General features: G+C 39.4%; 1 protein-coding gene across 1 annotated transcript; it reads left to right on the top strand.

Annotated features, from left to right (window-relative positions):
* The first annotated feature begins 409 nt into the window (after positions 1 to 409).
* LOC117929108 (protein MAEA homolog) lies at positions 410 to 21,393 on the top strand. Its single transcript, XM_034849320.1, has 7 exons — positions 410 to 811; positions 1,311 to 1,505; positions 2,052 to 2,174; positions 18,602 to 18,787; positions 19,759 to 19,892; positions 20,504 to 20,690; positions 20,971 to 21,393. Exons 1-7 carry the CDS (start codon positions 500 to 502, stop codon positions 21,070 to 21,072), a joined length of 1,239 nt encoding a protein of 412 aa, XP_034705211.1. The 5' UTR covers positions 410 to 499; the 3' UTR covers positions 21,073 to 21,393.
* The last annotated feature ends 274 nt before the right edge of the window (positions 21,394 to 21,667 follow it).

Raw genomic sequence — 21,667 nt, 5'->3', positions numbered from 1 at the left:
CTACATGAGGAAAGAGTTTACTCTAACCCCTCCCACAACCAATCAAAACGTAGTAGACAAAAGTTGAACAAGTTTCATCCTTCAAAGAGGTCATGTCTGTTTCACTATCCCTTACTAATCCACACCTTGGCTTTTGGTTCCATCCTCATCCCAACTTTAGGCCAATTATTTCCCGGTCATACCAAGTTCATTGATATGTATGCATTTATGTATATAATTTAAATTCTTATAAAATTTTCCCATCCACAAGCAGTCAAACCAATCCTCAAAATTCTGCGTAAAAACTCCCAACACGTCGTTGTTGGGAGTTGATAGCCGATGGTGGAGTTGAGAACTGAGCCTAAAACGACGTCGTTGTTGGGAACACCCAGCAAAATCGAAAACGGCGTCGTTTTCAAGGGCACCCTTTTATCCCAGGTCGACATCTCTCAGCAGAAACTAGTACTTACATGTTCAGAGACTTCCGATCTGGTTCTGGAACATATCTCTCTCTTCTGCAATGGAAATGGAATCGCTTCCCAACGGCAACTCAGTCGCCGCCGTGGTCGCGGCGGCAGCCGCTGCAGCAGCGGCGGCTCCGTCGTCCAAGCTAAATCAATTAGCGGAGTCGCTGAAGTTGGAGCATCAGTTCCTTAGAGTCCCCTTCGAGCACTTCAAGAAATCGATTCGCGCCAACCATCGGATCGTCGAGAAGGAGATGTCCGCCGTCATCTCCGGCGTCGCCGACGCCGCTAACGCCGACTTGTCCAGGGACGAAGCCGTTCACCATCTCAATTCGCTCGTCTCTAGATTACAGGGCCTCAAGAGGAAGGTAATCGGACTCTTAACCCTTCGTTTGGTTCCTAAGAAACGGGGGAAATGAAAGAAAGAAAAAGAAATTATTGAGTCTTTATGCATGTGTTTCTTTTGGTTTCCAGTAATTCTGTTAGGCTCAATAATGAAAAATTTTATGAAGCTACAAATTTTGATTTCTTTTTTCTTTTCTCCAATATTTTATTGGCAACAGAACGGCACATATTTAAATTAAGTTGAATTGTGAATCAAATTCGAGGCCCCGATCATTTGGCTGATCTGATACTTGCGTTGATATTGATCGGCAAATAGTAGTTTTTCTAAATCGTTATTTTTATCCAAGATTTTCATATGATGGATAATTTTTCTTAATCTTTCTAGTGGCTTGAGAAATTTTATTCTTTGTTAAATTCTCTTGCCGTGTACTCAAACTGAAGATTTCCTTTCCCTGAGTCCATGAATAACCCTAGTAGCATAGAGTGATTACAATTTTTCAATTATTTTTGTGATTTTTTTAGTTGGAAGAGGGAAGCCGCACAGAGCACTTGCAAGCGCAGAAGTGCAGAGCTCGACTTGATCACTTAGAATCAGCTGATGCTGATAATCTATCTGAATGGAATAACACGCGCTTGAAGCGGATTCTTGTGGATTACATGTTGCGGATGTCATATTATGATACTGCAATGAAGCTGGTGGAGAGCAGCAATTTACAGGTAAATTTTCGGGATATATTTTATAACGAGGTAATTTATTGTGATGGGTCAGTTTAAATTGGCTCGAATTTTGTTGGATATATCAATAACTTTATTTCAAGCATTATTTTGTTTAGTTCCCTATTGGCTTCAGGAAATCTCCAAGGGTTTGCATGTTATGATAAACTTGAGCCCAAGAACTTTGCCATTGTTATTCTATAGTCCACACCTTTCAAATTCTGCCAAGTTAGAATATTTTTTCAATTCTGCTACCATAGCCAAGCATTTTTATAATATTGACATGCTCGTCAAGGCTATAACTTCATCCTGATGTTAATAAAATGACAGTTCAATTCATCAGAAGAAAGGAGAGAAAAATATCCAAATTGTCACTGGGTCTCTGTATCATTGTGGCTTGATTGCATTGGTGGATGACCAAATGGATCAGTTACTGTAATGCAGTCACCATCTTTCTGTGAACAATTTTAAATTACCGGACTTCATGTAATCATTCTTGTTTTGTTCCTCCTCTCTGACTGGCTGATCAAATTTATGTTTATGAGCCAGGATCTTGTTGATATTGAAGTATTCCATGAAGCAAAAAGGGTTATTGATGCTCTTCAGAATAAAGAGGTAGCTCCTGCTCTAGCCTGGTGTGCGGAGAACAAGTCCAGGTTAAAAAAGTCCAAGGTATAACTATTCATTCCTAAAGGCAAATAACTTATTGAGATTACAACTGTCTTGCTTCTTTGTTCATTTGTTTTATTGCTCTATTTTCTTTTAGAAAGAAGAACACGAGCATCTTCGTTTCAAAAATTAACTATAAGCCTATAGAATCAACATCTTTTTGTACCCACATCTAAGATAGTGTAAAATTTGAAGTAACAAAATATGGTTGGAGTTAGAAAATTGCACTCTGTATCAAATCCCATGTTGATTGCGTATTAGTTTGTTAGTAGAGTTTTACAATTGTGAGTTATAATCAGTTGCACCATTATTTATTAACAGGTACTTGAGTTATGAACATGTTAAAGTTCTATAAAATATGTTCTTCTACCTTCTAAGTTGATGGTTTGTGACATTAGCAATCTAGAAATGAATGGAGAAAGCATAAAAATGTGGGCAGAAAAGCTTTTTGGGAAAACATCTGAAATTCAATCAGGTTGATAAACATTAGTGCCAAATTTGACGCACAATCCTCTTCTGGTAATAATTTATGTTTTTTTTTTCAAACAACATTAATCCATCTCCAAGTGCTGCCTAGTGGCAAAACAAAATGGTCTGGATGTTATATGTACAGTGTGGACATTGTCAGAGAAGTGTGTAAACCATATGCCACAATGGAAGACCTTTTAATCATGAAGATAGCCCAGGGTGAGACTAATAACATTATAAAAGAGATACATTAATTGTCACCTGTTAGTGCCAAATTTGACACATAATCCTCTTTTGGTAATGATTTATGTTTTTTTTTTTTTCCAAACAATATTAATCCATCTCCAAGTGTGCCTTGTGGCATGACAAAATGGTCTGGATGTTCATATGTGCAGTGTGAACATTGTCAGAGAAGTGTGTAAACCATGTGCCACAATGGGAGACTTTTTAATCATGAAGATAGCCCAGGGCAAGACTAATAGATAGCATTATAAAAGAGATACATTAACTGTCCCTGCCATTTGCAGAAAAATCTTGAGGTTGCTTTCTCAGTGCTCGAAGACATCATAATTGAGTGTCAAAACACCAAAAACCTGCACAGCAGCACTGTCATCAGAGTTCTAGCCCAATCTGTGCCTATGAAAGCAGGAGTAAAATCTTATAGTCTGGGGAAAGGGGGCCTTGGCCACTTTGGGGTGTACTTATGTTTGCATGCCCAGTTGATTGAATTGAAGATATTGGTTTGGTCATGATGGAATATTATAAGGGGCTCCAGACATATTTTCAGGCTGTAATACAACAACTAGAGGATTTGTTACAATAAGCAGATAACTTTAACCAAAGTAAATCCCAACTAGAAATTGCTTGTGGCTAGCATCTTGGTCTGTAGGGAACGAAACTCTAATTTTGCTTAATCTGTAACCTCTGACAGGATGGCACTAGTTCACTGGGAGTAGTGTTGTTGTGGGCTTAATCCTTTGTTGGAGGTGATGGGTAGCAAGTTGGAATAAGAATCAAGAGAAACTAACAGGTTTCTGCATATAATGATCTTCAGCAGGGTTATCATTATCATGTAATACTAGAATGTGGAATTCATAATCATGATGCATTGTAAAGGAGAATGTCTTAGTGATAATTGAACCATGCCTTGAGATGAAGTTGCTGCATTGTTGGAATCCAGCGTGCATAACTTAAGGAAAACATAGCTTGGAATTTGGAATAAGGAAATGTTAAATGTTTCTTAGGTGGAGATGTTCATGCAATGTTTCATGTGAGAATGCATTTTTTATGCTGAAATAAGTTTTGCAAGGCCAAAAATTTGCACTACTTTCTGAATGGAAGAGTAAGACTGGGTAGAAGTTTAGTGTTTCAAGATGGGGATTCAAAGTCTTTCTAAATTTGTATTGAGGTAAATGGTTGTTTGAGGGGAAAAATCTTGGAGAGAGGAAGATGCTTCTCTAGCTGGATTAGATTTGGGGAAGTTAGCTTGTCCCAAGTTGTTGGAAGGTGTGGAAGCTTGCTGCAGGAAGGAAGATAAATGAAGTTTTGCAAGGTTTGGGATGAAGGAGGAAGGTCTTACAGGTTGGAAAGACGTTTTAATGAGGCAGGGAGGTTTATTCAATCTTCGGTTAGCCCCGTTGAGACTAACTTCACTTTGATCTTTCCAGAGGGAAGGGGTGTGCTGGGGGGATGGTCCACTCCTGCCATGAAGCTGTGGGATCTTGGTGTGTGACATCTACCCTCAAGGTTTCAAGAAGAACTCTGGTGGCTAAGAGTCTGAATGAGGGGTGCAGCAAGTCAAAAAAGCCTGAGTCAAGTTCCTTCGCTGAGGTAGCAAGAAGGATCATGGTGACGTGAGAGAAGCAGTGTGGTTAGAGCTAGGAGTAAAGTTTCAGCATAGGGAGGATCTGCTGAAGAGATGCCTAGTGGGAAGTTGAGGGAAGTCTCCTGAACATGTTCCAGACTTGCCTGCTCTGAAGAGGTGGACTGCCAAAAGTGAAATCTGAAAGGTAATGTGAGGGTATCTTGGCTTGGGGGTGCTCTTATCCTCCTCGATTTTGAAGAACTGACTGATCTTCTAAAGTGGAGAGACAACAAGTCTCAAGATTGTGTCAAGCACCTTGATGTTGCTGGATCACTCATTTTCTTCTTTGTTAATTATTTTTAGATAACAGGTAAGGTTGGAACAATTATACATGGATAACTTAGAATGACAACGATGCGGATGTTTGCGTTTTGGGAAGGAAAAAGGACATAATGAATGATCGTTGTGATTATATGGATTAAGGAAAGGCACTACAGTGGAGGTCAACTGAACAGGGAGAGATAAGTGGTGATGACTTTTTTAACTCCATTAATATGCTTCTGTCCTCCTGCCAACCATTAGTTACACTGACATTTAAAAGCAGAGGAAGAGAAGGGTTCCAATGGGAGATACCATTTCCGACTAGTAGGAGCTGTTAAGAGAGAAAAAGGACTGAGCTAGACGACACTATAACAATAACAAGAAGATCCTGTTAAAGTTCCTGCCCTATCAAGTCATTAAAAGGAATCTTGTGCTGCCTTGCTTTCTCAGTTACTGGAACTGAAGGGTGAAAAGGCAGCTCCTTAGCTGGTTGATTGAATTTTATAATTTCCTTGGTTTTGGTGAAATATGATTCGAATGGCTTCTTATTTGATTGCAAATCTGAAGTAGAGTTCAGACTCAGAGGTGGATATCCCTTTCCTACATTATATATACCTGGAAAACTAATTCAAAAAGGAAACAATATGCAGTTGGGGAGAAGGGCAAGCTAATATTTAAGGATGATGTCACAATCCCACAAGGGTAGGAATTTGGCATTTAACCAGGACAACAGGCTACGAGAAGAAAAAAAAAAAAAAGAATGAATAATGCAATCCACAAGAAATCACATGAAGCTTTGTTTGAATGGATGAAAAAACAGTATTGGTACTTGACCTTGTTTAAATCCAAATAAGGTTTTCAGCTTAGTTTTGTTTGGCCGATTCATATAATTTGTTCGACCACTGCTGGCTTAGCATCTATTCACTTTTGATTAATTCACTTACCCCAATTGGAAGATGATCTGACAACCCTCTGAATTGGACATTCTTAGTTTCTATAGAGTGTAAGGTTCACTGACGATATTTGATTTGATTTCCACTCTGACTGTACAGATTCCTTTCATGGCTTAGTTGTTCATCTAGAAAATGAGAAGACCAGCCTCTTTCACTTAATTAACTTGGGAGAACTAAAATTGGGAGTGCTGAATGAGCTTTGAAAGATCTAGTGAGTGTCATTTCCAGCCCTACCAAGATTGCATTGAATTAACAAATCTGGTCTTTCCATTGGAGTTGGAGTGCTCATTTTATTGTATTCCTCAAGCAGCTAGTCAAGTAGCAGATTCATTAGCAAAGAGGGGAACAAAACGCTAACCTCCTTTGTGGGGATTTTCTAACTCCATGAGGAATTGATTTTGTTGTTATAACCTCTTTCTTCCTTTTTGATTAGGGTGTTTTACTTTTGTTATGGGGAACAAATGTCTCATCCTTCCTTGTACCTAATTATTTCTTGGCAAGGAAATGCCTTTTTTTATGGAAAATGAAATTAAAAATAGCAAAATGTGGTCCCTTGCTTTGAACAAACTTTCTTTTGTCATAAAGAGTGTGATAGCTTTATTTTCCTTATTCAACAATCCAGTGCTACACAACGAAGATTGCACAAACTGAATTCTGTTTGGTGAATTTGTGATTCTTGAAGTGTTAGAGAGGGGCAATGATGGGAAAAACATAAGTTAAGTATGCCTATAATTAGGTCTTAGAAGGTAGATTTGGTTTGCTTACAAGAAACTAAGATGTAAGAGATTTCAATGCAAACAATTAGGAGTTTGGGTGTGGGAAGATCTTTAGAATGAGGCTAAATGAAGCTGGAGGTTCAGTAGGAGGCATCTTGGTGTTGTGGGACAACAAGGTGTTGGAGTTGTTTGCATGGAAGTGGGAGTGTTCTCTATCCCTTTATCAATTTAAAAACTATGATGTTGGGGTATGTGGGCCAATCCTTAGGAGGAGAGAAAGGATTTTTGGGCGGAGTTAGGTGCTATAAGGGTCTTTAGGATGATCCCCGGTGCTTAGGTGGAGACTTTAATATGGTCATACTCCTAAGGGAAAGGAGGAACTACTTAAGGCTATCCTTACAGATGAGACATTTTTAGATATTATAGAGGATCTAAATTTGAGGGATCTTCCTCTTATAGGAGAGCCCTTTACGTGGATTAGAGGATAAAGTTTTTGCTTCCCTTTGAGGCTAGACCATTTCTTAGTGTTGGAAGAGTGGGAAGACAAATTTTCATGCCTAACTTGGAGTGTCTTATGAAAGCCAATCTTTGATCGCTCTCCCATTATTCTTGATGGTGGTGAGTTAAAGAAGGGGCAAATTGCCTTTTAGATTTGAGAATTTGTGGCTTAAGGTCGACGATTTCAAAGGTTTGATAAGAAATTGGTGAATGGGCTATAATGTAAGTGATTCTTAGAGCCATTGTCTAGCAATTAAGTTAAAGGCCTTTAAAAAGGATATAAAACTGTGGAATAAAGAAGTCTTGGGAAATATTGCAACCAGGGAATCAAAGATTCTACCCTAGATCAGTTTTTGGGACTCCAAGGAGAGAAAAACAACCCTTTTGGTTGAAAAGGTATTGCCTAAAATGGTGGTTTCAAAGGAGTTCAAAAAGTGGGCATCAATGGAGAAACTATGTGGAGACCGAGAGTAATTTGGTTAAGATACAAGGATGAAAAAACCAAAATTTTCCACAAAATGGCCAATGCGGATTGTATAAGAAACTTTTGACCTAAATTGTGAATGGTTGACTGAGGGGGCCAAGATAAAGGATGGGTTGTGCAAGACCTTTTGATCCCTACTTTTTGAATCAGGAGAATGGAGGTTGAGCATTAGTGGAAAGAATTTTGAAATCCTAGGGAGTGACAACTCTAGGAGCCTTTTTTGGAAGGGGAAGTCTTTGTTACCGTTTTCAATTTGTGTGGGGATTAGACTCTTGGGCCAGATGGCTTCACCACGGTGTTTTGATAGTCATGTTAGGACTTTGTAAAGTTTGAGGTGATGGGTCTTTCCAATGAATTTTTTTACCAAGGCACCTTTTCGAGAACCTTAAATGTCACTTTCTTAATTTTAGTCTTGAAAAAAAAAAGTAGAATAAAAGATTTGAAGGATTTTAGGCTCATCAACTTAGTAGGGGGATTGTATAAGCTTTTAGCTAAAGTTCTAGCAAACATGCTCAAAAAAGTGGAGGGAAAAGTGGTTTCAGCCTATGAACATGATTTTGTGGAAGATCGATAGATTTTAGATGTAGATTTTTTCGCTAATGCTTCATCGATTCAATGTTAAGGAGCAACAACATGGGGAGAGAAATATAAGAGGATGTTCAAAAATACTAAAAAAACGGATCAAGCAATCAAACAATCTTTTATGTTTAATTTATGGGAATGGGTGAAGGTGTATATAGGAGATTGCCCTTTCTCCATGTTGGACTTTGTTGATTTGGTTGAGCTCTAGATAGTGGGTGGTAGTTGTTTTTTGTAGTTATCATGACTACATGGGGCCTTTTGGTACCCTTGTCTACATCATGTATACTTTAATGCAACCTTTTGTTAAGCATTGTTTCATTTAATGAATATATTGTTTATATATATATATATATATATATATAAAGAGCATTATTTTTCAAGATGGACATTGAGAAGGCGTACAACCATGTCAATTGGGACTTCTTAATTACACTTTTGCCTAAAAGTGGATTAGATGGATAAAATGGTGCATATTAACGACAAATTTCTTTGTTCTAGTTAATGGGACTTAAATCTGGTGTCTATCAAAACTCTTAGGGGTTTGAGGCAAGGGTCTTTATCCCCTTATTCATTTTGGTGATGGGGGCTCTTAGTCGGATCTTGAGCAAAATTAAGGAAGGGGGTTTTATTTTGGGATTCAAGGTGGGTGAGAGAGGTGAAGGATATAAGAGTCCTATTTTTTGTTTGCCAATGATACACTAATTCTTTGTGACACCAATCAAGAGCGGTTGGAATATTTGGGTTGGGTCTCCATGTGTTTGAGGCGACCTTCAAATTAGATATAAATTTAGAGAAAAGTGAGCATATATCTAGTAAGGAAATCTTGAGGAGAGTGTGAACTTTAGTTTCTTGGAAAGATCAAAATTGTGGTGACCTATTTGGTTTTAGAGCTTTGAGCTACCTAGAGGGTGTCATCAATGGGTTTCAATCAATGATACTTGCTAAGATGTAGTCTTGTTTCTGCTAATCAAGAGATGTCTGCCAAAAGAGGAGGTAGATGCTGGTTTGCAGTGGATTCAAAATCCTTTGAAATTTCTGTAAAGGTGCATGGGGAGAGATGTAAGGGAATCATTGTGGAAAGGAGTAGAGGCTTTACTTCGTGGGTCAGGTTTGGAAGTCTTAGTTTGTGCTGCTTGTTGGAAGGGGTGGAGGCTTGCTGTAGGGGTGATATTGTGCAGGGTCTTGTTAAAAGGTGGGAAGATGGAGGAAGGAGGTTTAACCTAGAAAGTTGAGCAAATGAGGCAGGTAGGTTCTTATTGTGTTCCGTGGTTGACCTGGAATCAAAGAGATATTGCTTAGTGTTTCCATAAGGAAAAGGTATTTTGGGAGGATGGGTTTTGTTGGCTGAAAAGCTTCGTTTCCTTGGTGTTTTGTCTCGGGATGAGCCTAGGGGAAATGTTGCTTCCTATGGGACAGGGAGTACAGTTGGGGAATCTGAGGAAAAAGCCCAAAAATCCTATGTTGATGTGGTGAGAACAAGAGTGAAAAAGGTAGGGGAAACAGTATGGTTACAAATGGGGAGAAAGATACCTCAAGTGAGAGGAAGTTAATGGACCGATGTTTGGTTGGAAGATGGGGACAGACTCCACTGTCGGATCCAAATATGTCTGCTCTTGAAAGTTGGGGGAGAACCTTATGGAATATTAAAGGAGGGTTGAAGTTTGCGAGGATAGGGGGCCCTTTTTTGCTGATCGAGTTTGAGAATAAAGATGAGGCAGACAAGGTGCTTTTAAGAGGAAACCGATGGTTCAAGGAATCGATTTTGCACTTGGACAGGTGGGACCCAAAAGTGGGGTGTTCTCAAAATGGCGAGAGCCGAGAGTGTTTAGGTGAGAGTTGTGGGCTTGCCGTTGCATTTTTGGAGTTAGGAAGCTTTTAGAAAGATAGGGGACTGTTGCGGGAGGTTCGTTGCAGTGGATGAAAACACTGCTAACTTTAAGGAGCTAAGATGGGCCAGAATATCAGTGAGATCTGAAGGCTTAGAGTGGCTGAGCTCCATGCAAGTAGTAGTGGGATCCCACTGTTATGCTTTCCAGCTATGGTGGGAGGTGAAACCAGGGCTGTCGGAGGTGGTTCCGGCGATTAGAAATGAAAAGGGCAAGGAGCGGGAGGTTAGGGATGATGGAGAAGGAGATTCACGCGTTGGATTCAAAATGGTGAGTGAACAGATGCATGGGGAACCTGCAAAAGTGGCTGAGACATGCAAAATAGGTGAAGGAGGCTGCAGAAAGAAAGCTCAGCCCTCTGGTACTGTGTCGGGAGCAGTAACAGAGGCTGACGGGACAACAGGAGACCAGTCTTCAGCTTGGGGGAAGAGTTCTTGCTTTGGGCTTGGAGGAAATCTGCCATTGGGTCGGCAAGGAGAATTGGGCTGGGAAAGAGAGCTCGCTGTGGAGGGCCAAGAGATTAAAAGTTCAGAGGAGATAGGCCGGCCTAGTTCGGAGCCTTCTAAAGGCCTGGTGGGGGTGGGACGACCCACTCTGAAGATCTCAAAAGGGGTTAGGGCTCCCGATAGGCGTCACAGTGGTGGCAGAGAGTAGGAGGGGAATTTGTTTGGGTCCAAGCTGGGGTCGCTTTGTCCGGCTGTCAATCTCTCAGAAATCATTGACGAGGCGTTGTTGGAAGAGGCTTCCAGGTATTCTGATCAAATCTCTCATCCTTTGTCTTCTTTGGGGAAGCGGGATATCTCTCTCTTTTCTACTCCTTCTGGGTGGGACGGGGAAGGTGTTGTCATGGCTAGGGTTTCCGACCGGGGAAAAGATTCAAATGCTGAAGGGGGAGCTGTTATGGGTCCGTTAAGGATGATATTGGCGGATGGAAGGGAGGCTGAGGTCTCGGATTTGGTGGGTAGAGAGTCTGGGAATTCCGAGGAGGCTTCAGAGGGGGCTTCGGAAAGGGTCTCCCAAGAGGATGAGAAGGAGAGGGGTAAAGACGGGGATCTGTGTTGGCAGTCTAGTAGCTTGGCTAAATTTAACCGCTATCTAGGAATGCCGATAGAGGGATTTGAAGGGGAAATCTTGTTTTTGCTCAAAAGAATGAAAGAGAGGAAGCTTCAAAAAGGTAAGTTGGATGGTAGAAAAATGAGGAAATTAGAATCGTCAAAACTCGAAAGAGAATTGAGAAAATTGGAATGGACTGTGAACTATATTGGAGGAGGAGGAGAAGAAGGGGGAAGCACGAGCAGGTCTAAATGAAGCTCCACATGCTTACCTGGAATGTAAGAGGGGCTAATAATTGCAACAAAAGGAAGGTGATCAAAGCTTTGATTAAGAAAAATAGGGTGGACTTGGTTTGCCTACAGGAAACCAAGATTCAGGAAATGTCAACAGGCATTGTTCGGAGTTTAGGAGTGGGCAAGTTCCTTGAATGGGGAGCTGTAGACTCAAGGGGTGCAACCAGAGGAATAGTGGTGTTTTGGGACAACAGGGTGTTGGAGTTGGTTGACATGCAAAAAGGATTGTTCTCTATTTCGTGCACTTTTAAGAGATGCGAGGATGGTTTTATATGGACGTTTACAGGGGTTTATGGGCCAACTTTGAGGAGGAAGAGGGAGAGTTTCTAGGAAGAATTGGGGGCCATTAAGGGGCTTTGGAATGGGCCGTGGTGCGTTGCAGGGGATTTTAATGTCATTCTTAGACCGGAAGAGCGCAGCAGAGGAGGGAGCTTGAATTCAATTATGAGAAGGTTCTCAGAAGTGATAGAAGATCTAGAGTTAAAGGATCTGCCCATGGTTGGGGGCCCTTTTACTTGGACTGGAGGGGCAGATAACTAGTCTTTTTTAAGGTTGGATCGCTTTTTGGTTAATGAGGGGTGGGACAGTCACTTTGGAGATGCGAGGTAGTTTGTTCTTCCAAGACCCGTGTCCGATCACTTTCCGCTTCTTATGGACGGAGGGGGCCTAAGAAGAGGCCCTACCCCGTTTAGATTCGAAAATATGTGGTTGAAAGTGGAAGGTGTAAAGGATCTATTGAAGCATTGGTGGGAAGAAGGCAGCTTCAGTGGATCCCCAAGTTTTATCTTGGCTGAAAAACTAAAATTTCTGAAGGCTAAGCTGAAGGAGTGGAACAGAAACACCTTTGGAAGGGTTGAATATAGAAAGAATACGGCTTTGGAGCAGATGGAGTATTGGGATGCAAAGGAGAAAACCAGTAGGCTGTCGTTGGAAGAGCTAGAAGCTAGAAACGAAGCGAAGGAAGAATATAAAAAATGGGTCTTACTTGAAGAAATCACATGGAGGCAAAAATCTAGGGAAGTGTGGCTGAAAGAGGGGGATAGAACTACAGGTTTCTTCCACAAAATGGCCAACGCACACAGGAGGAGGAATAACGTGGACAAAAGTAAGATTAACGGAGCCTGGCTTACGGAAGAGAAGGATATTAGGGAAGGGATTGCCAATGCTTTTAAGATGTTGTTGTCTAACCCGGGGGAATGGCACCCTTCTATTACCGGGCTGCAGTTTGAGATGTTGGAGTCTTTGGATGCTAGTGCATTGGAGACTTCTTTTACAGAAGAGGAGGTTTTCGACGCTCTAGTGGGCTGTAATGGGGATAAAGCCCCGTGGCTAGATGGATTCTCTATGGCTTTTTGGCATTTTTCTTGGGATTTCGTGAAGGTTGATGTGATGAGTTTCTTTAAGGAATTCTACGAAAATGGTAAATTTGTTAAAAGCCTAAACGCAACCTTCATGGTCTTAATTCCAAAAAAAGCAGGGGCTGAAGCTTTAGGGGATTATAGGCCTATAAGCTTGGTGGGAAGCTTGTACAAGTGGCTGGCCAAGGTATTAGCCAATAGGCTAAAAAAGGTGGTTGGAAAAGTGGTCTCCAAAGCTCAAGTGGCGTTTGTGGTAGACAAATCCTAGATGCAGTGTTGATAGCCAATGAAGCCATTGATTCGACCCTTAAGAATAATGAGAGTAGCATTTTGTGCAAACTAGATATAGAGAAGGCGTATGATAAAGTGGACTGGAATTTTATTCTCACAGTCATGAAGAAAATGGGTTTTGGGGAGAAATGGATTAGGTGGATTCAGTGGTGCATATCCACTGCAAGTTTCTTAGTGTTGGTCAATGGAACCCCTACGGGCTTCTTCCAAAGCTCCAGGGGTTTGAGACAGGGTGATCCCCTTTCCCCCTACCTCTTTGTCATAGCTATGGAGGTCTTTAGTGCTTTCATCAAAAGGGTTGTAGAGGGAGATTTTTTATCAGGTTGTAAGGTGAAGGGTCGGAGTGAAGAAAGGGTCCTAATTTCCCACTTGTTGTTTGCTAATGATACACTGGTGTTTTGTAAACCTTCACAAGATCAGTTGACTTACCTCAATTGGCTTCTTATGTGGTTTGAGGCTGCTTCAGGATTGAGAATAAATTTGGAAAAAAGTGAACTAATTCCAGTAGGGAGGGTGGAGAATATGGATGATCTTGCTTGGGATTTTGGCTATAGTCTGGGTAGTCTTCCAACCACCTATTTGGGGATGCCCTTGGGTGCTCCTTTTAAGTCAGTTACAGTTTGGGATGGTGTGGAAGAGCGCTTCCGAAGAAGGTTAATCATGTGGAAGAGACAATATTTATCCAAGGGAGGAAGGGTGACTCTTATTCATAGTACGCTATCGAATTTACCCATCTATTTAATGTCATTGTTGTGCTTATCAAGCTCAGTTAGACGGAGATTAGAGAAAATCCAAAGGGACTTCCTATGGGGTGGGGGCAATCTGGAGCGAAAGCTTCATTTAGTAAGATGGGAGTTGGTGTGTTTAAGTAAGTCGAAAGGAGGATTGTGTGTCAAAAGCCTTTCCCTTCTCAACAAGACTCTTCTTGCTAAATGGAATTGGCATTTCGCAAATGAGAGAGAGGTCTTGTGGAATCAAGTGATTAGAGGGAAGTATGGAGAAGATAGAGGGGGTTGGTGCTCGCAGGAAGTGAGAGAGGCTCATGGTATGGGTTTGTGGAAAGGAATAAGGGTGGATTGGAAGTTGGTGAGTGATAGGTTGGCTTTCATAGTTGGCAATGGGAGAAGGGTGAGTTTTTGAAGGGATAGATGGTGTAGGGAGTCTCCTCTGTGTATGTCCTTTCCCTCTCTTTTTGCTTTGACAGTTGAGAAGGAAGCGTGGGTGGCAGATATATGGGATCCCTTGTCTAAGAGGGGTTGGGGGGGTTGGAACCCCTGTTTTTTAAGAGCGTTCAATGATTGGGAGGTAGAGGAGGCGGAAAGATTTATGGAGAGGCTTCAGAGTAAAAGAGTTATTGAGGATGTGGAGGATACGGTGTCCTAGACTGAAACCAATAGTGGTAAATTCTCGGTCAAGTCTCTCTATGTAGCCCTTGAAGCGGATGGTTCTTCTTTGTTTCCTTCAAGCTTTATTTGGAATGTGAATGTGCAGCCTAAGATTAGCTTCTTCGCATGGGAGGCTACGTGGGGCAAAGCCTTAACCTTGGATATGGTCCAGAAAAGAGGATGGGCCTTGGCAAATAGATGTTTTATGTGTCTTGAGAAAGAGGAGAACATAGACCATCTTCTTCTTCATTGTTCAAGAATAAGGGCGTTATGGGATCTTCTTTTTGCTTTATTTGGGTTGTCTTGGGTTTTGCCTTCTTCAGTTAGAGAGACCCTTCTAAGTTGGAATGGTTTTTTCCTGGGCAAAAATCGTAAGAAGGCGTGGAGAGCTGCTCCTCTTCACATTTTCTGGACGGTTTGGAAGGAGAGGAATAGATTGGCTTTCAAGGATGAATCGTTGTCAATTCAGAGACTCAAACACTCTTTTATTCTTACTTTCTGGGCTGAGGCCTAAGTTGTTCATAGACGATTGCCCTCTAACTTTAGCTAATTTTATTGATTGGTTGGGTTCTAAGTAGGTTTGTGGTATTCGGTTCTCTTTGTCTTTTGGCCTTTTTGAAGGCGGGTGTATAGGTATTGTATACTTAGAGTCGCTATTTTAGCGTCTCTTTTTTAATGAAATTTATTTACTTATCAAAAAAAATATATCTAGTAAGGAGTGGCTAATATAGAGAGAGGGATTAACTTTTGTGTTGGGTTGTAGGGAGGGGAAGTTGTCCAATACCTACTTGGGCCCCCCATTTAGAGTTCCTCATAAATCTACAAAGGTGTAGGATGGTATGGAGGAGATATTTTAGAGAAGATCGATAGTGTGGGAGAGGTAATATCTTTCTAAAGGAGGAATACTTACTTTGATTAAAAGCATGTTATCAAGCCTTCCAATCTATTTTATGTTTCTATTTGTCATTTCGAGAAGGGTAAGCTTAAGGTTAGAGCAAATCCAGAGAGATTTTCTATGGGTTAATGATGTGCTAAAGAAAATACATCACTTGGCTAGTTGGTCTATTACCTGTTTAGAAAAAAAGGATGAGGCCTTAATATTCATAATCTTTCCACTTTAAACAATACTTAGCTTGGAAAATGAAGTTGTAAATTCACAGTAGAAAGGGAGTCCTTATGGAGACATGGTATAATAAGGAAGTTTGGAGAAAAGGAAGGCGATGGTCAAGGCTACGAGGTGGGGTGTAGAAGGCAATTAGAAACATGTAGGAGGTTATTAAAAGCAGGACTTGTTTCACAGTTGGTAATGACAATAGGGTAAAATTTTGGAAAGGTGGATGATGTGATGACTTGTCCTTGGAAGAGTCTTTCTTAATGTTATTCTCTGAAGCAATCGCCAAAGATGATTTGGTAGCAGAGACATGGGAGCAAGTAGGGAGGGAGTAGATGGAGTCCCCTCTTCTTAGGATAGTTTAATGATTGGGAACTTGAAGAAATGGAATCCTTTTTTAGGAAATTGTGTGCTTTATTGATTAGAAGAGTTGAGGATGATAAATTAAGTTATAAAAAACCAAGTGTGGTAAGTTTTTTGTTAGATCCTTTTTCGCCTCTTTAGCTAAGGGAGGTATAGAGCTTTTTCCCACAATTATAGTATGGAATCCTTGGATACCAATGAAAATAAGCTTCTTTGCATGGGAAGCACTATGGGAAAGAATTTTGAAGCTAGATCCTCTCAAAAGGAGAGGATAGATTTTATTGGATAGATGTTGCATGTGCAAAGGTGATGAAGAATCGACTGAATATTTGCTTCTTCATTGTATCAAAGCAAAAATGACAGGGCAGCTAATTTACTCTTTATTTAGAGTGGTTTGAGTGACACACTTTACAATTAGAGGAAACCTTTTTCATTTGGCATGACTTATTGATAAGGAAGAAGTGGAAGAAAGCTTGGAGGGTCATTCCCTTGTACTTGTTTTGGATCTTATAGAAGGAAAGAAATAGGAAGTTGTTTAGTGATGTCACACGGTTAGACCAAGCAATCAAATCTTCTTTTATGTTTATGTTTTGACAATGGATTGAAGTGTACATAGAGGACCATTCAATGTCCATTATAGACTTTGTATATTGGTGGAGCTTTATGTAAGAAGAGGGAATTTGTTTTTTGTTCTCTTTTCTTGGTTGGCCTTTAGGCACCTATTGTATACATTGCGTGTACTTTGGTGTGTCTTCTTTTAGGCACTTCTAATATATTTCTTTTTTGTAGATCAAAAAAAAAAAAAAAAAAACGAGCTTCTAATATCTAAACTTGCAATTCCCGGTGAGAGTTAGCTTTTTTGCTTGGGAAGTTACATAAGTTAGAATTTTGACTCTAGATCAACTCAGAAGGAGAGGTTGGAGATCCCTAGTAGATGTTACATGTGCAAAGAAGATGAAGAAACGAGTAATTATATTCTCCTTCATTGCACAAAAGCATGCAATTTGTGGTAGTTGGTTTTTGCTTTATTCGGTGTGTAGTGGGTGATGCACTCTTCAATTAGGGATTTCTCTAAAGCTGGGATGATTCTTTTGTTGGGAAAAAAAGGAAAAAGGCTTGGAAGGTTGCTCCGTTATGTGTGTTTTGGACCATATGGAGGGAGAGAAATAGGAGAGCCTTCAATAATTGTGAAAGCTTAAATCAAACAATTAAAAATTCTTTCTTGAACCTTTTTTAGGATTGGGTTAAATTGTATATTGGGGATGGTTCTTTGCCGGTGTTAGCATTTATGGATTCGTTAGGCTCTTTGTAGGGCACATTTGCTAGTTTGTGTCTTTGCGCTTCCTTTTGGGTCTTGTGGTTACTTTGCATACATATATATACCCTCTTTTATTTATAATACATTTTCTTTATCTAAAAAAAAAAAAAAAAATATCCAACCTTGCAATGCATTTTCACAATTTTTAGACCTTTTTTCTAAAAAAAATTCTTTAGAAGTTATTTAAATTTTTTAGGGTTTTTATTTGTTGATTACCAGTTATATGATTTAAATTTCTGTTTCTTCATTTTAAGTCTCATGTTCTCTTCTTCTCCCTCTTCTCGGTTCTCTTCCCACTTTCTTTTTATCCTATTTTTTACTGTGGTAAAAATTTCTCCTCAGCTAATTGTCTATATTTATACTCTGATTTCTTCTAATTTGTATATTTTCTAACTCATCTTTATCAGAAGCTGTTCTTAAGGGTGTTGTTTCAACAAAATCAGCAACCTTTTCGTAAAAACTTCTCCTTTGTCACCTTTAAATCAGCAGCTTTCTCAAATTTCATACCAGTCTTCTGAAGTCATGATTCATGAATCACCACTCTTTGGCTTGGCTCCAGAATAAATGCACTCTTTAAGCTTGTGTGAATTAACCCACAGTTTACGGTTCTTAAGAATTCTCACCTAGGTGGTGTTTGTTTTTTGACTGAATAGAAAAAACCAAAATATTTAGTTTTTTCTATTCAGTCAAAAGTAACATGTTAATATCAGCCAACATAATTAAACTAAATATATTGGTAACAAATTCACTTTAGTTATATTGGTTGATATTAATAAGTTATTTTTAGAAAAAGCTAAATATTTTTTTACTTTTTCTATTCAGACAAAAAACAAACACCACCCTAGTCTTCAAATGACAGCAATAGATTCCTTTTTGGCTTATCCATTAGGGTGGTCCTGTCAAATATAAAAAGCAATTTTTTGCACACTTTATTTATTTATTTTTTACTCACGTTTTTTCTACTCAAATTCATTTGTCATATTTCACATATATTGCACATCACATTCAGTTGTTTCACATATTTTTTTGTCTTTACTATCTTGCCCTGGAAGACCTTTCACTTGAGTTGGCTTCTGTTACTAGACATTGAGACACAAGCATGTATTACTTCATAAACAATAAGAATGAATTTCTTTCTTTGAAATTATTGCAAGATAACAAAGTATAAAAATTTGTTTTTACGGAACATTCCAAGGTCTGAATGTTATGCAGACAGGTGCCCCTATCAATGACCTTTGTGCTTGAGAGGTGAGAATGAACTACTTTTCTCCTGTCAGGTTTATGGCACTAACAAATAAAACTCAAGTATATTGACTTGTGCTAGTTAGATCTAGCAAACATTTTCCTTGTATATAAATGGGCCCTAAGCATCTATTGCTGACAATTAGTGGTTGAAAATGCATTAAGTGGAGGAACTCTAAAGCACCTCCCATCTAAAATTATATGCAAGGAGAACTTGAGTGTTGCTTAGCATGCAAGAATTGGAATGGCATTATAACTATTGTAGAATTTGTGCTTGATGTGCGAATGAATTTTTTGATGGCAGAGCAAATTCGAGTTTCAGTTGAGGCTCCAAGAGTTCATAGAGTTGGTACGAGCTGAAAATAACTTGCGAGCTATTGCATATGCTAGGAAGCACCTTGCACCATGGGGAGCTACCAATATGAAAGAATTGCAGCGGGTCATGGCAACACTGGCTTTTAAGAGCAATACTGAATGTGCAACATACAAGGTAAAGTCATGTATCTTTGTCTTATTATATTTCTAGTACTTGATTGTAGATGGACATACTTGTTCATGATATTTGGTAAAAGAACAGGTTTCCAGTACTACTATTTTTTCCTTCATGTCTGGGACAGAAATGAACTGCTTGCTTTGCTTGGGTTGGAAATTCAAGTGAAAGATTTTGAATATGACAAAAGCAAACAAAAAGATAAAGACAGTGATCTCTCTCTCACCTCCAAGTTTAGTATCAGTGAAACCATGAGGCTGATTATTATGGGGCTTGATAACTATTCAGCATGATGATGGCTATGATGATTTCTGCAATAGTGGAAATAATTTTTCTGATAGGTAAATTTTTGTTCCCATTGGGACTTGAACCTGGAACCTGCCACAGACCCTCCCCAACCCGTTACCAATTCAGCAATATTTTCATCTTTTAATTAATATCAATAGTTTATGACTCATCAACGAGAAAAAAAATTAATATCAATAGTTTATGTATTGAAGGGTTATGCCTTGGGTTCCTATAGTAGATTCTGCAACTTATTTGTGATTGTTTTTGTAATTCACTTGTTAGGGAGTTAAGTTTGCTCACTTGTTTGCTCTTGTCCCAAAATGATAAATGGTATCTAGGTTGAGTTCAGTCTAATAAATTTGCCATCTGAACTGACAAATTGGGATTTCATCTAGGTTTTTTTCCATGTTGAAGTAATTTCTTATCTTGGATCTAGTATGTACCACTGAATGGCTGATATTTCTATCCATTCAGTGCCATTATAAAGATCACTGAATTTTTCTTTCAAAATTTTTCCCTCAATCAACTGATATTATCTGGTTCAATTTAATTTCCCACCCTTAGCCCAGACAATTACATTCCTCTTTGATTTCTGGCTTTTCTGGGTGCTTTATTTTCCGTTTATGAGCTATATTTTACACGTTTTGCAAAGCATTTGACTAATTTGTCATTGTGCATTGCAGGTTTTATTTGAACCAAAGCAATGGGATTACCTGGTGGACCAGTTCAAACAGGAATTCTGTAGGTTATATGGCATGACTCTTGAGCCTTTGCTGAATATATATCTGCAGGCAGGCTTGTCTGCTCTAAAAACTCCGTATCCTCATTCATTTACAAATATATCGTTGCTTGCCTTCACATACTAGTTAGTGGCTTAAGTGCCATTACAGTCAGGTCATATATTTTGAATTTGCAAAATCAGATTTATAGACCCCAGGTTTTTGAGCAAATGCTTGGAAAAGAAAAATGGTGGGGGATCTTACCATTACTTCGGAATTTACTTCCAGATTAATTAACCCTTCTTTTTTTAGTTCAAACACATACTAGATAGAAATGGGGAGAGGATGTCATGGGTTATGCCTACCCTTAATCCACCCACTTAATAGCAATACCTTGTATAATCCAATCTTTACCATTTGAAGTCTTCATGATAGAAACCACCAATTATTATGACTCTCATTGGCAATCAGCTGAATGTGTCCCATCCTACAACTCCTACCTAATAATGGGAGGTTCAGGAATATGAAACCATTTACATTCTGAAAATGAGTACCGGACACTCAATGATTTGATGAACCAACAATGAATTTGCTGCTTTTCTTACTTTGTTAGTTGTGGATGCTCATTTTCACCTTTGTGCTGGTGTTTTCTGCATCAGTTACGGCTGGTAATTTCTTTTTCCAGTCGTTTTACCCTGACCTGATTTAGATACTGTTACCAAGATGACTGCACCAAAGAGGACCCTTTGTCACAGGACAGCTTCCGGAAACTTGCCTTGCCATTACCCTACTCAAAGCAGCATCACTCGAAGCTTGTTTGCTACATAACTAAAGAATTGATGGATACGGAGAACCCACCTATGGTGTTGCCCAACGGTTATGTCTATAGCACCAAGGTTTGTATCATTCTGATGTCAAGTAAGAGCATATTTGGAATTGATTTTGAAAAGGGCTAAAAGTTCTTCCTAATGCTGAGAATCACTTTTTGACAAAAATTAGGTGTTTGACAAATTTTTAAAACTCTGATAAGTGATTCATGAGGATCACTCGATAGGTAATCTTTTTAGTTTATGTCCAAACAACAAGGGATTCTCTTTAAAAGCATCAGAATCACTCCCAAACTGGGTCTAATTAGGTTTTATACCAGCCATCTAACTCCTTTTATGCTAACTGCAGGCTCTTGAAGAAATGGCAAAGAAGAATGGCGGCCAGATTACATGTCCAAGAACCGGTTTCGTCTGCAACTCTTCTGCTCTGGTCAAGGCATATATTTCGTAAACCCACGCACAGAATTGCCAAGTAATTCTAAAGTCTCCGTGCGGGTGTCTAAAGGTGTTGGACTTTTATTCTTCATTGGTACCAACCATTCGGTGTTTGAGGTAATAGTCCAGGGCGATTCTTCTCATTCTGTGACTCTTTTGGAGACAGGGCCACATGTATATAGTCTGCAAACTATCATTTCTACAAACGTACGGCTGTCACAATAGCTAAATAAACCAGAACATATTTCATGATGTTACGACCCGAACCCTCACAGCTATGCTCTTAGAACATTGGTGGTTTGAACGGTTTACAGTGGCAAGGTGGTTTCTTTACTTATGTTCTCACGCCTCAAACCAACTGATTATATTAAGGCCTTGATAAAATCAACGGTAATCTGTATACCCAAAATCCCCAACTATTTACTTTTATTCTTACTGCTCAAGCCTGACAACAAGACAGTTCTGGGCATTTTGGATTAACCTCCCCCGATCCAGATGTTTTTGAAGTATTTTATAACTGTTGATCCCGCTATTTTAAAGTCATTAAATAATTGAATCAAAATAATTCGATAATTTTCAAAGAAGATATTTAACCAATACCTCAGGTACTA

Source organism: Vitis riparia, chromosome 13, assembly GCF_004353265.1.
Source record: "Vitis riparia cultivar Riparia Gloire de Montpellier isolate 1030 chromosome 13, EGFV_Vit.rip_1.0, whole genome shotgun sequence".
Classification (NCBI taxonomy): domain Eukaryota; kingdom Viridiplantae; phylum Streptophyta; class Magnoliopsida; order Vitales; family Vitaceae; genus Vitis; species Vitis riparia.
This window is presented reverse-complemented; position numbering and strand designations above follow the sequence as displayed.

What these genes read in the sequence shown, in the direction of transcription:
- LOC117929108 (XM_034849320.1), top strand. Translation starts at nt 500, where the DNA reads ATGGAAATGGAATCGCTTCCCAACGGCAACTCAGTCGCCGCCGTGGTC. An exon ending in TACAGGGCCTCAAGAGGAAG is followed by an intron (nt 812 to 1,310) that starts GTAATCGGACTC and finishes TGATTTTTTTAG; the next exon opens with TTGGAAGAGGGAAGCCGCAC. An exon ending in TGGAGAGCAGCAATTTACAG is followed by an intron (nt 1,506 to 2,051) that starts GTAAATTTTCGG and finishes TTTATGAGCCAG; the next exon opens with GATCTTGTTGATATTGAAGT.